The 17,174-nt window shown below is 42.2% G+C and overlaps 1 protein-coding gene across 1 annotated transcript in view; it reads right to left on the bottom strand.

The window, feature by feature from the left end:
- Positions 1-17,174, bottom strand: part of PMM1 (phosphomannomutase 1) — a 90,802-nt gene that overhangs the window by 8,232 nt on the left and 65,396 nt on the right. Inside the window, exons 2-7 of the mRNA XM_075321868.1 lie at positions 16,014-16,131; positions 13,015-13,091; positions 10,386-10,477; positions 5,170-5,269; positions 2,292-2,367; positions 1,094-1,209 (exon numbers count right to left, since the gene is read on the bottom strand). Coding sequence (XP_075177983.1) covers positions 1,094-1,209; positions 2,292-2,367; positions 5,170-5,269; positions 10,386-10,477; positions 13,015-13,091; positions 16,014-16,131 — 579 coding nt within the window. The remainder of the gene's footprint in view (positions 1-1,093; positions 1,210-2,291; positions 2,368-5,169; positions 5,270-10,385; positions 10,478-13,014; positions 13,092-16,013; positions 16,132-17,174) is intronic.

Below are 17,174 nucleotides of genomic sequence, written 5' to 3'. Positions count from 1 at the left end.
GGTTTTTTGGGGGGTTAATAAAGTGGTGAAAGAGGGTGTTTTTTTATCTTTTATTTCAAATAAAGGATTTTTTTGGTGTTTGTGTTTATTTCTTAATTACAGATTAGTAATGGGGGTCTCATGGTCCCTCTCAATCACTAATCTAGGGCATAGTGACAGTGAGCTGCAATTAACCCCTTATTACCACGATTGCTATTGCGCCAGAGCAATCAGGAAAAGCCGTGTAAAGTGCTGGGATTGTAGCATTTAATTTATGTGGCAATCTTGGGCGGCTGCAGGCTGCTTTTTTTAGGCTGGGGATGTCCAATAACTATGGGTCTCCCCAGCCTGAGAATACCAGCCCCTAGCTGTGTGGCTTTATCATGGCTGGGTATCAAAATTGAGGGGAACCACAAGATGTTTTTTTTAATTATTTATTTAAATAATTTGGAAAAAAAGCCACCTGTGGTTCCTCTTATTTTGATACACAACCAAGGTAAGCGCACGATTCGGGGTGCAGCCTGTAGCTGTATGCTTTATCTGTGCTGGGTATCATAATAAAGGGAGACTCTACGACAATTTATTTATTTTTACTGTACGATAGTGACCCGCAGACAGGGTCTATGATTGGAAGTATCAGACACCCTGTCACTCAGAGTGGGGGCGCATCTTACTGCAGCCAATCACAGGCGCCGATGGGTGGGGAAAGCAGTGCATATGCAATGAAGGTAATAAGCGGCCCAGGAACTGAATGAGCGTGCGCGGGAGTAGTTGCAGTCGCCCCGGGGACTCGGTAAGTACAGCCCGCTTTCTTTATTATTTTTTTCTTTATTTTTCCTTTATTTTTTTTGTGTTACCAAAGTTCCGGATCCAGATCAATACCCAGAACTTCCTGATAATTCTGGACCCGGGCCCAGCACTCAGGCATCTTTGAACCCACACAAGTCTGGACTTTTACAGTCCGGGTCTGCCCATCACTACTCACTACATGGTAGAAGGAGATAATTTTAGGTTCTCAAAACTATTTTGTGAAGAGCTTATGGTACTTATTGGTCCTTATGAGATTGATATTTGTAAAGTTTTTACACAAAAAGAAAAATAAGATGAACGTCACCGGTGAAGTTTCATTGCCAAAGAAGTGAATGCTAAGAAACCGTTCCTCCTCCAGAACATCCAGACAGTAACGCTTGTCCCAGCCTTCTGGAAATATGTCAAAGCTGATCATTCCACCTAGGAAGATATGAATAGAGTTCAGTCTACAAGTACATCCATGATAAAGCAAGGGCTAAGGATAAATGAAAAATTACACTTATTTGATGACACGTAATGTCTGAAATACTGAAATATTCTAAAAACATCTTGCAATGGCAAGTGTGAGTATTGGTGGGGTTTAGGATGAGTGCCCACAGTGCGTTTCCACTGCAGGTCCGCACAGAACTATATCAATAAACTTTAGTCAAAGCCAAATAGAAGGAAATATCAAATAGCAGCTTTATTTAAAACATGACATACCAAAAACAGAAAAACAAGGGTGAAAAATGGGTCTCAGCTAAATAAATTATTTAAAGGGATTGTTTTATTAGAGATAATTTTATTTAAAGGGAATTTGTCAGCAGCTTTTCGATATTTCAACTGAGAGCTAATTATATAGGGCAAGAAAGCCTGATTGCAAGGATGTGTTACTAACTACCATAGGCTGTGTTTTGTAGTTTCAATACAATCAGTGTTTTATCAGCAGGAGATTGTCACTAGAGGGCTATGTCTCACATACAAGCCAGTCCAGCTAATTTGTGTAATCCCAGAACTGATTGGCAGTTTACTGACAATGCTAAACAGGAAGCTGCCAGTCAGGGGTGTGGGAGGAGTTATACAGAGATTCTGATCACTGCTAAATCTACATAAGAGAAAACAGGAATTCTATCAAAACTACCCCAAGCAGCCCAGTAGGTGCTATATTGCTGGAATCAAAGTCCCTACCCCTACATCATGCAGATTACATAGCAAAATCTTGATTCCCTTTAAATATGGCTGCCAATGTGATAATTTCCCAGAAAACCCAAGAAACAGCTGATTTGGACAGGGCAACCACGGATCACAAGGCAAATTTTCTACACTCAGATGATGGTTGTCCACTCCATACAAGAATGAATGCTAGCCTATTAAGGGGGTCTGTAATATGCGCTGGGGTGGTTTTCATGTGAAAAACTTATCTGTCTACAGAGTCTCATAACTAAATGTTTCACAAGTAACAGAATGGAGACCTAGAGAAAGGGGATGTGTTATGCTACAAAAGTAAGAGACATCTAAATCACCTCTGGTAAACCGTAAGCCTTTCCCTGCAAATTCTTTCTGAAGAGCAGACACAAACTTCTCCCTGATTTTTTCTTTCTGCAAACAAGCAATGAATTACGGTAATAATAACAGACCATGTTTCTTGCCGTGTGACAAGGTCAATCTACTTGCATCTCTGTATTCTCCTACTAATAACTGTAAAGGTTATCATACACTTTGAAAGGCTTGTTCAGCTGATAGCTATTCTTCCAAAAGGACGTCATTGAGCAGAGATCTCAATTTGCATATGTGCCACCACTGCAACCATTTGATTGAAGACCGCCAGGAGGTCAATCTGTGCAAGCGCCACCTCCGGTACCATTTTCTAGCCATAGCCAAGTTTTTACTTAAACTTGCAAAATTGTGTTGACAGGCTCTTTTTAAGTTGGCAATACACATTAAAGTTGGCTGTAGTCATAACTAGGGCGGAGGTTCATACGGGCATACAGTAAAGACCAAGTTTGGACACACCTTCTCATTCAAAGAGTTTTCTTTATTTTCATGACACTAAAAATTGTAGATTCACATTGAAGGCATGAAAACCATGTATTAAAACATGTGGAATGAAATACTTAAAAAAGTGTGAAACAGCTGAAAATATGTCTTATATTCTAGGTTCTTCAAAGTAGCCACCTTTTGCTTTCATTACTGCTTTGCACACTCTTGGCATTCTCCTGATCATCAAGAAGTAGTCACCGGAAATGGTCTTCCAACAGTCTTGAAGGAGTTCCCAGAGATGCTTAGCACTTGTTGGCCCGTTTGCCTTCACTCTGCGATCCAGCTCACCCCAAACCATCTCGATTGGGTTCAGGTCTGATGACTGTGGAGGCCAGGTCATCTGGCGTAGCACCCCATCACTCTCCTTCTTAGTCAAATGGCCCTTACACAGCCTGGAGGTGTGTTTGGGGTCATTGTCCTGTTGAAAAATAAATGATGGTCCAACTAAGCACAAACCGGATGGAATAGCATGCCGCTGCAAGATGCTGTGGTAGGCATGCTGGTTCTGTATGCCTTCAATTTTGAATAAATCCTCAACAGTGTCACCAGCAAAATACCCCCACACCATCACACCTTCTCCTCCATGCTTCACGGTGGGAACCAGGCATGTAGAGTCCATCCGTTCACCTTTTCTACAACGACACGGTGGTTGGGTCCAAAGATCTCAAATTTGGACTCATCAGACCAAAGCACAGATTCCCACTGGTCTAATGTCCATTCCTTGTGTTCTTTAGCCCAAATAAGTCTCTTCTGCTTGTTGCCTGTCCTTAGTAGTGGTTTCCTAGCAGCTATTTTACCATGAAGGCCTGCTGCACAAAGTCTCCTCTTAATAGTTGATCTAGAGATGAGAAGGTGTGTCCAAACTTTTGGTCTGTACTGTACTTCACGATACATATTGCCCAGACTGACCCAAGGTCTACGAAACTGAACTTACAGGCTTATATGTGTTTAATTGCAAACTATGTAGATCGTGCCAGACATTGACAGTTTTCTTCATCAGGTCGATACTGTGCATGCGCCACCTCAGGAAATGACGTCGCTTGTACTAGATCTCGGGCGGGAGAGGTAGGTCACTGAAAAGAGAGTGACCTGTCAATCATTTGTAGATGACAGGTGGTGGGTGGGGAATAGGAAAGAGGCAGGAGAACTATAAGTGCCGTGCCCACCCATGCACTTGCGGCTCATTTTCAAAACTATGCAACAATACTCGTACATACAAGTGCATCTCAATAAATTAGAATAGCATCAAAAAGTTAATTTATTTCAGTAATTCAATGCAAAAAGTGAAACGCATATATTATATAGAGACATTACACATAGAGTGATCTATTTCTATATATTATAAAAAGTCATTACAAACAGAGTGATCTATTTCAAGAGTTTATTTTTGTTAATGTTGATGATTATGGCTTACAGCCAATGAAAACCCAAAGGTCATTATCTCAAAAAATTAGAATAATTACCACAAAACACCTGCAAAGGCTTCCTAAGTGTTTAGAATGGTCCCTTAGTCTGGTTCAGTAGGCTACACAATCAAGCGGAAGATTGTTGACTTGACAGATGTCCAGAAGACAGTCATTAGATGATATTCTAATATATTGAGATGCACTTGTATATAAAGATGTTACACTCAGGTCAGGAGAGCCATGGCATGGCATGTGCATTGCAGATATTTGCATGAGTCCCAAGACCTCACATCCAACCAACTAATTTATTGAGATGCACTTGTAACTCTAACATGTAAATCCAGATTTCTAAAATAAAGATATGAATATATTCAGCTTTACATCTCCTTTACACTGATGGCATAGGTTGGGGTATAATAACCTGATGGCAGGTTTCCTTTAAAGAAAACTGTCGGTCGATTCATGCTGCCCGAACCATGGGCAGCAGAAATTAGAGCCGGCTGCACAATTGCAGCCAGGTAGGTTTGTCCCAAAAACACTCTCACACACCACTCCAGGTGATTGACAAATGTTACCCCATGTGTGTTGACCTGTCAATCAGCTTGACTAGTGCGGGAGGAGCTGGTAGGGGGCAGTTTTGGACAAGTCTCGTCTCTCTCTATAGCCCCCTGCCGGCTCCTTAATCCATATTCACCCTGAAACACAGGAGCCTTTCAGAGAACAACATGCATTACCTGGCTGACAATGTATAGTCAGGCTCCGACTCATTCTGCCTGTTGTTTAGGCAGCATGAATTAACTGACAGGTTCCCTTTATAAGTGGAAGCCTATCGGTGACTGATTGCCATGATTCTTAAATGTGACTTATAGAGTTTGACCTTGTCAAATCTTTATATTTTTTGTGTTCTGGTTAAATATTTCTGTTTAAAGTTCTGTTATTTAGTTTTAGTACATACTTTATCCAGTTCAGAGAATTCAATCCTTTCCTCTTGATTGCAGCTACGACCAATGGGCGAAATATTCAACATTCCATTGCGAAATTCAATAAACGTTCCCCTGGAGATAGACAAGCATAATAGGGAAATATAATATAAATATAGTGTAAGATGACAACAAAGCAGCCGATCACTGAGCTAAGCAGTTAGTGCTGTCTACAAGGGGCAGAGCCACTGATTGACTCAAAAGCTGTCAACATGACATCGACACTGCAGTGCAGACAATAACAGATTCTAGTAGCAGCTTCAGAGACTTGGACCTAGATTGGGTGAATAAGGCACAGGTTGTTTTGTTTTTATCAACAACCTGAGCCTGCTCACCCAACTATCTTGAAATAAAGAACCCCTTTAAGTCCTGGTCGCTCTAACTTTCATATACGGAAGAATAGACCTTTTTGTATAACCTTGAAATTATTCTTATCCTTTAGTTATCTAGGAGTAAAAACGTCATCTCTGCTAATCACATATGATTAGATAGAAGACGTGTGAGTTGGGCCTGTGTGCAGGGGTCTAGAATTTTTTCACACTCCGGGTCTATAGAAAGCTGCGGGGTTGTAATGATCAATGCATGTTACATTACACAAAGAAGGCGGAGACCTAGTGATTCAGCTGACAGTACCACACAGGATAGGCTTAGCTAGTGTCATGCCTCGGTTTTTGCGTCTCGATCTGATGCACTTTTGCTGCGTGGTGAGTTTCCTTCTCAGCTGAGTCACAGTCTAATTGGTCTCTGTCCAAACTACTGATGGTTCTCTTATCTTTGGTTTTCTTCCCTTGCTTTGCTGTATTCAGGTATTTCTCACTTTCCTATTTTGTCTTTGTCCTATCACATCTTGGGTAGGGCTTTCCATACTCACCTTGCACCTGCCTTCTTTGCTGGCTATATTTCCAAATGGCTAGGTGGTTGGAGTTCCAGCTCCTCAGGTAGGACTTTATCTTTTATGGGGAACCCCAGTTGTTTTCCCTACAGAGAATCTGTGAGTTATTCCCTTTGTGGTAACTCTTCCTTTTCTCTTTTTTGGGTGTTACGGATATTTCACTTATTCCCCTTGTTTATTTGTTATATTTATTTTCCCACAGCCTATCCTGTGGGTACATGTTAGTTTTTCACCTTGGGTACTCATGTCTACTAGCATGTTTCTCTCTCCCTTTATTAGGCTTGTGTCGCTGCCTTCCTTCTGGTTCCTCAGGAGGTACAAGAAACACCTCAACGGCCATTCAGAAAGCCTGGTCTGAGAAGGTGTTGTTAGCTGTGTGGTTAGGGTCTTTTCTAGTCTGTATAGGAACCAGTTGGGTGCAGGTGCTGTATTTCAGCGAGTTAGACTTTTCTCTCTTCTGTTACACCTTTGGGTGTGTGAGCACATTCATAGCAGCTACCAGAGCTCAACAGTTTCATGCAGGGCTAGGCTTAGATACATCTCAGCTAACAGATTCACAGTTGAAATTAGATTTGACATCTGGCTTTTCTTCTTATCAGAAGACCTGTATCTTGCATGGACTCATCCATAGTCACATGTACTTATGAAAGAGCTTAAAAGAGTTGTCCAGTACTTGGATATTGATGACATATCCTTATTCTTTAGATATTGAAGACCTATCTAGTTGTTTTTGGATCTGACATCTGTCCCCCCATGTTTAGCTTTTTGCAGCTCCCGTGGCAGCTAGAAGTGAATCCGACCATAGCTCCACGTATTGTGTATTTTTCCCATGTACAAACATGCCAGCTCATGTATTCTGAGTAAAAACAATAATGGGTGGGGCACCAAAAGGTAAATTTGTACAAGGAACCGGTCACCGTAATGTCGGCCCAATCCTTTAGTATATATTTTTAGGGCTTGGCACACATGTGGTAACTGTAGGTTTTTCAGATTTGTGATACAGAATGCAAAGGGAAAAAAATCCTATGTAAAAAAATTCCGGATCTAGTTTTTCAGAGGCTCTTTGTAATTCAAGAAATAATCTTACTGGATGCTTTTCCTTTGCATCAGTTGTGATAAATCTCTCCCATCGTGCTCCATTATCTCAGAAGTCGCTTCCCTCTTAATACTCGTGTGCCTCTCCAATCCAATCTCAACTCCACTGACCCATTAATGGATGTCTTCCTTTATTTCCAACTGATGCTGACAATCCCTTCACTGGCTATCTATTCCACGGTTCATAATATTAAAGGAAATCTGTCAGCAGGTTTTTGCTATTTAATCTGAGAGCAGCATAATATAGGGCAAGATAGTCTAATTCTAGTGATGTGTCACTTATTAGGCTGTGTGCTATATTGTCTATAAAGTCAGTGTTGTCTCAGTAGAAAATTCTCAATGCCTTACTAGGCCTCACATGCTGGGCAGTCAGGCTAATCTGTGTAACCTGCCCCATCACTGATTAGCAGCTTGTTGACAATGCACAGTGTACACAGAAAACTGACGTATCAGGGGTGTGGGCGGAGCTATACAGGGCTCAGCATTCTTAGCACTGCTACATATACAGCAGAGAATACAGGGATTCTATTACAACTACACCAATCAGTCCAGTAAGTGACACATCCCTGGAATCTAGCTTTCGTACCCTATTATGCTGCTCTCAGATTACATAGCAAAAAACCTGCTGACATATTCCCTTTAACGATGACCTACAAAACTGTCTATACGTTGTCCCCTTCATACATCTCTGACCCAAACTCCAGATACATCCCCAGATGTAATACCAGGTCTGGACAAGACAACTTTTCTTCCTCTTCTCTTATCTGTTCAAGATTTCCACTGTACATCTTCCATACTGTGGACCTCACTCCCCAGCCAAACAGTTTCTTGGTGAATAGGAGCGAAGTTTCCAGGTACTGCAGAGTAGTGGTGGTGTTCTGCTGCGTACACTGTTTACATTTGGACGGAGGTTATAACAGCTAGTGGGTGTGATTGCCGGGTGTGGCCCCCCTTTAGTCTTATATTGTAGATCTATGTAAATAATAGGTCATCAATATCATCGTAGTGTAAAACTTTAATAGCTTTTGGGGGGGGGGGCTAAAATTATAAATTATAAATCTCACTACATACATTGGAGAGATCTATCAAGCTAAATACAAACAAACAAACATTTTTTCATGACTTGTATTAGGCTGCTTTCACACTTGCGTTGAACGGCATCCGTTGCTTCCGCTGCCTTGAGGAATTACGCTAACCGTTGCAGGAAACAGTTTTATTTCTCATAGACTTCTATTAGCTACGGATAGCAACAGATGGCCTTGCGTTGCATCCGTCAGCTGGCACTTAGTTTGCATCCGCCTGGCGGATGGAACGCTGCATGTAGCGTTTTTCTGCGCTTGGCGGAGTGTCAAAAAGACGCAACCTGCAGGATTCCATCGGCGTCCGTTGTTTTTATAACGGGCGCCTATTGTGGTCGATTCCGTTAGAATCCGTCATTTGACGGATTCCGTTAACGCAACCCTCTTTACACAACTGTGCATGCGCAGCTGTGTGAAGTCAAGAAAAAAAACTATAACGGATTGCGTTATTTTGTACGATCCGTAGCATCCGTTGTGCCACCATATGCAACACATCCGGTGCATCCGTCACACAATGCAGTGCAACAGATGCCGTTCAACGCAAATTTGAAAGCAGCCTTATATTTATACCGTACTGTATTTGTTATAAGTTTAGATATATTGAGCACTTTGTCTTTCATGGGTGTGTGCAACCTTACTAAAAATAGTGTGTGGTGTATCAGACAGAAGTGTGGTCTCCCAAATGCCATTGTGTGCCAAGAAAATGCAGCAACATCATGGGGCGAATTTCTAGCACAACGTGAGCCAATTAATAGGTGGTGAAAACTTTGAATATATAGTCTAAAAATACTCCAGAGTAGGAGTGGAGAGTGGACACATAGTGGTGCAACCTGTAGGGCCACATTGAGCTACAAGATCTAAGGGGGTCAACTACTACCTCCAAAACAGGAGTAATTATAAATTACGATGACCTATTGGACTATAAAGATTCCATGTCCTGAGTGACATCACCACTCATCGCTGAGGCTCAGTCATTGTATGTCTGAAACTCACAGCCGGCGGTCATGTTCTATAGGGGGTCTCATAGACGCCTCCCATTACAAATCTAGGACCTAGTGGCAGCTGTGGGCTGTTATTAACTCCTGATTACCCCGATTTCCACTGCACCATGGCAATCGGGATAAGCTGGGTAAAGTGGCGGGATTGTCGCATCTAATGGATGTGACAATCCTGGGCAGCTGCAGGCTGCTACTTTTAGGCTGGGGGTCCAATAACCATGGGACTCCCAAGCCTAAGAATACCAGCTCCCAGATGTTGGCTTTATCATAGCTGGGTATCAAAATTGGGGGGGACCGCACAATATTTTTTAAAATTATTTATTTAAATATTTTTTCTTAAAAAGCCGCATGTGTTTCTTCTTATTTTGATACACAGCCAAGATAAGCGCACGGCTGGGGACTGCAGCCTGTAGCCGTATGCTTTATCTGTGATGAGTATCATAATACAGGGGGACCGTACGTTAATTTTTGCATTTATTTACTTTTACACAGCACCTCTGATTGGTTGCAGTCAGACACGCTGTCACACAGACTGGAGGCTCTGTTTGATTGCAACCAATCAGAGACGCGAGGATTGCCAGAAGGCAGGGGAAGCAGTGAATATGTATGAAGGATAATGTGTGACCCCAGAAATAGAGTGAGTGGCTGGAAGCAGAGTTACAGCTGCGCGGAGACCGGTAAGTATAAAGCACTTGCTTTATTCTTATTTTCCTTCTTTTTAATTTAATTTTTTTTTTTTATTACTCTGGTGGCCGGACCTGGATCATTACCCGGAGTTCCCTGAGAACTCCGGGGTCAGTACTCGGGTTCTTTTGAACTCGCGTGAATCCGGACTTTTACAGTCCAGGTCTGCCCCATCGCTATTTGTGAGCTGTCAGTCAGGCATAGAGAGGTGGGGTTGAGAAATAGAACAAGAAAGGGGGGGTGGAATCGTTCTGACAGATTCCCTTTAAAAATATATTAAAATGTATATTGAAATTGTAACAAAATAGAAACAGAAATAGAAATAAAAAATGGTACAGAAAATATTTGTAAAAATATTCTGAAAAACAAATATAATTTATTAATTATTAGTAAAATTAAAGTGTGCGCGATAGAGATGCACAGTAAAGGCTTTTTTTAATTACCGTTTCTTTGGCAGCTTGAGCGTAGCTATGTAATGGAGACAGAAATTAATGAGATCTTGTAGCAGTTCCTCCCCAAGATGATTTTGGATGGCCTAAAAAAATGCATAGGTCATGGTGTTATGGACAAACATAATTTACTGTCAATATAGGGCAATTGTACACTTCTACATAGTTATTGATTTGCACAGAAAAAGTAATTCTAATCATTAGATACTATATATTTATATCTTCACATACCGGACCGAGTAAACAGTCGTGGCATGCTGCAAGTGGAATGGGATCCTGTTACACCTGCACCCATACAAGTCTATGGGGCGAGAGAAACATCGCACTGCACTTACGCTACAACGGTGTAATGCGAGAGCATCAGCCGGCAACGGAGGAGATAGGGAGATAAATCCTTCCCTTTCCTCCGCAGCTGTGGTCTGATCGCACGATCGGACCACAGTTGCATGATCCTTGGCTCCCGCTGTGCAGCAAGCGTGTGCCGAGTGTCATGCGAGCAGTCGCACAAATCCCTGTGTGTCTGTGTCCTGGGCCTAAGGCTGCAAGTATAGTTTGGTGGTTTCTTGCACCCTGAAAACCACAATACCCACTGCTACAGAAGCACTCACAAGGTGAGCCTGCATTCGTGTATACAAGAGGGTTTTTTTACTTACCAATACATTTTTACCCTACACTTAAATGCGACCAAACACATGAAGCACATTTTTAAACATATTGCTAGCAATTTAACCCCTTTCTACAACACAACATTAAAATACATTGCTGAGTTCCCATTATCTTTCTGGATAAGTAGCAACATACAATAAGAAGATCCACAATAATAACAGACAAATTAGCTGGACCAATCACTGAGCTAGAAATAAATGATAAGACATAAAACGTAGCTTTTACTATTCAACATATAAAATATGAACAGTAGTTCATAAAAGAGTTAAAACCAGGGTAACAGTAGTCCAATTATATGGACAACAGATGGGCCTATATGTGAGGAGTATAGAGACCCAAACAATACGGACTGCTTCAGCTGGCTTGAGATCAAATGGACGACCATGCCATCATAAGCACTATATCCAACTGAAAAAGAATAATCATATACACACAATACAGTTTATCACATTAAGAACCCCAGTTATGGGAAAATATTCCTGTGTGTATTATAGGCAGATACTCAAATACTGAGGAATTATAAATAGAAAGTATTCCTCTCTGATAAATAGGCTACTTTCACACATCCGGATTTTTGCTCTGCGGCACAATACGGCGTTCTGCAGAAAAACCGCAACCGGCTTTTGTAACGCCGGTTGCGTTTTTTTTTTTTGCATAGACTTACATTAATGCCGTATTGTGCCGCAGGGGCTTGCGTTCGGTCCGTTTTTTGCCGCATGCGGCAGATTTAGCCGATGCCGCGGCCGGATCGAACGTTCCCTGCAACGTTTTTTGCTCCGGCAAAAAACACCGCATCGCGCCGCATCCGGCCGCTGCGGCGCATTTTTCAATGCATACCTATGGAGGTCGGATGCGGCGCGATGCGGAAAAAAACGCATCCGCTCACCGCATGCGTTTTTTTCCACTGCGCATGCTCAGTAGCATGCCGCAACCGGAAAAAAACGGACGGGCCACATGTAAAAACTTATGCAAAGGATGCGGTGTTTTTGCCGCATCCGTTGCATAGTTTTCACAGCCGGATTGAGCCGCAGTGCTCGAACCGGATGTGTGAAAGTAGCCATAGGGAATGGTCTTACCACATCCCAGAGTCATAGGCAGGCATTATGCAGGTTACCGGCTCAGATAAGGGGGGCTGTCACTCAGCACATCAGATCCCATACAGCCAAATAACCTCTATCAGGCAAAATCTAAGGTTCCCACTCCCAACGTTTCAAACTGGATCATCAGGGGAGTCCAAGTGGGATATCAGCAGTGGACGTCACTAGGCATCGCTTTCACATGACCCTCCACAGGTGCCCGAATCACGAATCCAGGCGTGTATCAAACTTAATTCAAGCTTGCCGCCAAGCTTGAATTAGGTTTGATACACGCCTGGATGCGTGATTCAGGCACCTGTGGAGGGTCATGTGAAAACTGTATTGTGTGTATATGATTATTCTTTTTCAGTTGGATATAGTGCTTATGATGGCATGATCGTCCATTTGATCTCAAGCCAGCTGAGGCAGTCCGTGTTGTTTGGGTCTCTATACTCCTCACATATAGGCCCATCTGTTGTCCATATAATTGGACTACTGTTACCCTGGTTTTAACTCTTTTATGAACTACTGTTCATATTTTATATGTTGAATAGTAAAAGCTACGTTTTATGTCTTATCATTTATTTCTAGCTCAGTGATTGGTCCAGCTAATTTGCCCATTATCTTTCTGCCATATGTTTGTGGCTCATTTACGATTTTAAGCTGAAGCCAGAAAACCGGAATCGCCGCAATGCTAAAAGCCCTCGAATGAATGATACAGTTCTATAACTATTCATCATGTAGACAACTGTGCCTTCAACACGTGTTACAGATGGGAGAAATAAAAGATCACACATTCAGATATATCATATGTACAAAAGATGATCTAGAAGAAATCTGAAGGACAGTAGTATTTGGAAAATAATTCCTATTATCCTTACCTGCCTTGAAAGGAGCCGGCCATCCTTATACTGAACTGTTCCATTCTCGGCAAATACGTAATCAAATTTTTGAATTACTAAATGAGAAGACACAAGATAGAGATGATGGTCATTCTAAGTAATGGAGAAGGAGGAAATCATGTACACAGCGTTTAGGCTAGGTTCACATTTATACAATGCATTCTGCTTAAATGGCAAAACACTCCATATACTTCAGGTGAATATGGAGGAATGCCCATAGACTACAGTAGACAAGTAAATGTTCTTTAGACTATATTTTGTCTGGTTTACATTGTATCTCTTTTTTTTATTATTCACAATGGGAGACGTCTTGAAACATTAATCTATGCGTTTCAAGTCAACTCAAAGCATGTAGATTTAATGCTTTTCATGTTAAAAATCAATTTCCTTCTCTTAAAGGGAATCTGTCAGCAGGTTTTTTTCACCCCATCTGAGAGCAGCATAATGTAGGGGCACAGACTCTGATTCCAATGATGTTGCACTTACTTGGTTGATTTGTGTAGTTTTGATAAAACCACTGTTTCATTTGGTGCAGTTCTCTGAATGCTGAGCTCTTTATAAACCCGCCAAACCACTGATTGGCAGGTTTCTGTCCATGCATAGCGTTCTCATGGGTGTGTCATGGTTGACAGACAACCCTGTGGTGTCTGGCTGCAGAAGATCTCAGTGTTTAGCTGCATCAACTGCTCCTTGATATTCCATTCCTTCATCTGTGATGTGAATGGAGTTCTGTGTCTTCTCTGTTTACTATTTTTAAAAGGGTGTACTCTTCTCTTTTTTGGAGCCTGAGGAGATCTTTTCCTTTAGCTGCTAATCATTATCCCTCACCCTCTGTGTATATATATACCTGCATTTCCACTTGGTATGCTGCTGGTGATAGAGTTAAGTTTCTATACAGTCCTCATTACAAGCTGTTGGCATGTAATCATGTTGTTGTATGTTGCTGTTCCTCTCCCTTAAGTCATCTTGGAGATACGTTTTTTGTTTGCTTTCCTCTGTTTATTTTACCTGTGTGTTCTTTAACATTTAGTGGAGTTGACTAGCGCTCATCCCACACGTTTATTACCTAGAGCCCAGTTCAGAGTCAGCCAGGACAAGGTATCCTGCTTGGCGCATAGGTGCAGAACCTATGTAAGGGCGTGAGGGGAGCCAGGGGACAGCAGAAGGTTTCATCGGTGGTCACTATCTCCCCTTCCTCTAGACAAAGGGTTTCCCTGTTCCCTCCCCTCCCTTTTTGCCATTCGCACGATATTTCCCCATACCTAGTGTGACAAGTGTACCCTAAAGGCTGCTAGTGGTTTGGGCGAGGTTATACAGAGTTCATGAATATGGAGGACTACATGGCAGCAGGTTTTACCCATTTTATAATGATAATCTCCTACTGATAAACCAGTGATTTTATTAAAACTACAGAAAGCGGCACAGTAAATGACACATCACTGGAATCAGGGTCTCCATGTCAAATCTCCATCAGAACCACCTCCTGCAACGCTTGTGTCTGTCGCTGTATTAATTCTGTGGGCGATGCTGGTGATGGAGGAGATGTCAGAGCCAGAAGCTCTGGCAGCGCAGTCTCTGTCCATCCACTAGGTTTAGACTGGCTGGGACCTGCAGTACTTTCCAGTTTGATAGTATGGGTGTGTGTCCTGTTCAGCTGAAGTCATCAGCTCCTTGCTTTAGCCTATTAGAAAGCACCACACCCTACTAAAGCTTCCAGATCAAAGCTGGAAGATGCCAGATATGGTCTAGTGCAGAGGTCTCAAACTCAGCTGGGTGTATGGGCTACATATATAAAAAAATAATTTGGGGGCTGCATTCTTTTCAGGACAAAGTTACATTTTTACTGGTACCATATTTTTATTCTATACACCTTTGGATCACTGTTTTTGAACATTGTTTTGTACAATTTTCTTTTTTGTTTATATATACTGTATATATATTGTGCTGGTGAAAAAAAATCTTGCTTTATTTTTGTTTGTTTTTTTTACATTTTATCCCCTTTTTGTAAGTAATACAATTTTAAAATTAGCACCATATAGTTATTTTGGCCAACATCTTGTAGTAATGTTCCCATCCTGGTCGTCATCTTTTAGTAATCTCCCCATCCTGTTTCCCTTCTTGTAGCAATGTGCACCATCCTGCTCCCAATTCTGTTGTACTGTCCCATCCTTGTCCCCTAGTAGTAATGTAATCATCCTTATTTCTATCCTATAGTAATATCTCCATCTTTGTCCCTGTCCTGTAGTAATGTGCCCATCCCTGTCCCCTTATTTTAGTAATGCTCCCCATCCTGTAGTAATGTCCCCATCCTGGTTCTCATCCTGTAGTAATGTGCCCCATCCTGGTCCTCATCCTGTAGTAATGTCCCAATCCTGGTCCTCATCCTGTAGTAACGTGCCCCATCCTGGTCCTCATCCTGTAGTAATGTCCCCATCCTGGGCCTCATACTGTAGTAATGTGCTCCATCCTGGTCATCATCCTGTAATAATGTGCCCTATCCTGGTAATCATCCTGTAGTAATGTGCCCTATCCTGGTCCTCATCCTGTAGTAATCTGCCCAGCCCATCCTTGTTCCCATCCTGTAGCAATGTCCTCATCCTGTAGTAATGCTCATCTGTGTCCCCATCCTGTAGTATTTCCCCAACTTGTAGTAATGTGCCCATCCTTGTCCCTTTCTTATAGTAATGCACCCCATCCTTGTCCCCATCATGTAGTAATGTCCCTATCCTGTTCCTCATCCTGTAGTAATGTGCCCCATCCTGGTTCTCATCCTGTAGTAATGTGCCTATCTTAATCCCCATCCCCCATCCTGTAGTAATGTCCCCATCCTGTGGTAATGTGCCCATCCTTGTCCCCTTCTTGTAGTAATGTGCCTCATCATGGTCTTCATTTGTATACGATATCTACGTCTAGATCTGTAAAACCCTAAAACCTGAGGTACAGATCCAACAATTGTGTAGCCGCTCTATTTACAGTACCTTCATCTCCGTCTCCAAGCTGTTCTGCGATCTTTGAATAATCCGATCCTCCCACCACACCAATCTTTACCCTTTGCCGGAGCTTCTGTAAAAACTGGTCAACCTCGGGGTGTACTTTCTGTAAGAGAAAAGAAATACATTTTTTGGAAATGTTTTTAATCATCATAATCTAAAAGAGCAGATGCAAATATCGATTCAATTATAGATTTTTTCTACTACAAATAAATAGTCAACGTTTTCCTGCTATACCAATTTTGGTATCAATAAGAAAACCATAAGAAAAAGCTTTGACGTGTTTTTCCATGAGCTGCTTTTGTGTTTCCAAACTCTTTTATAAGTCTAAAAAACAAACCCAGATGGTACCCACCCTCCATGAGTCCAGCATCTCTCTTCCTGCTCTGGTCTTTGTTTACATGCTGCAATATTGACATCAAAAGTACAGTGAAAGTAACCACTGCAGCCAATCACTGAGCTGAACTGTTTATGCTTTCTGCCTCTGTAGAGCCATTGATTGGCTGCAGCAATCATGTGCACTATAGTCATGACATCACCGCTGCACTCAGTAAACAATAAGCAGAGCAGAGGCAGCATACTGGCTTTGGACCCTGTGTTTGTTGTTTTACACATAGACCAGGTTTTGGTGATATGAACGCTGATTACAGAAAACCCCTTTATGTTGTGTTTTTGGCACTGTGGATATTGTCTCTTTTTAGTGTGTCATGTTTTAAAGCACCACTCCAACGTTTTATTTTTTTTCCACCTGGAGCGGTGGTTATAATCTAAGGTCCCTGTCCCCGGTCTTATACTCACTCTCCGGTGTTTTCACCTTTTATCGGCGCCTCTCCCGTCTGTCTACAGCAGATTGCAACCTGCTGGCAGCTCCAATATTTCTCAGGGAGCATACCGAGAGTCACAACTCAATACACGACTATGAGAGTGTGTCGCCCTGGACAAGCCAGGGGCCACAGAGCACAACACCTACACACCCCACACTCCCTGCAGGCACATCAAGGCCAGACACAAAACCCTTGTTGCCTTCCTCCAGGGGCTGATGTCCACACCAGGGGGTGGAGCCAGGTGGTTGGTCTCCGCCCACCGAGGAGTTCACAGTCCTGGAGGCGGGAAAGACAGGAAGTCTAGTTTGGAGGAGGAAGTGGAAGG

Source organism: Anomaloglossus baeobatrachus, chromosome 8, assembly GCF_048569485.1.
Source record: "Anomaloglossus baeobatrachus isolate aAnoBae1 chromosome 8, aAnoBae1.hap1, whole genome shotgun sequence".
Classification (NCBI taxonomy): domain Eukaryota; kingdom Metazoa; phylum Chordata; class Amphibia; order Anura; family Aromobatidae; genus Anomaloglossus; species Anomaloglossus baeobatrachus.
This window is presented reverse-complemented; position numbering and strand designations above follow the sequence as displayed.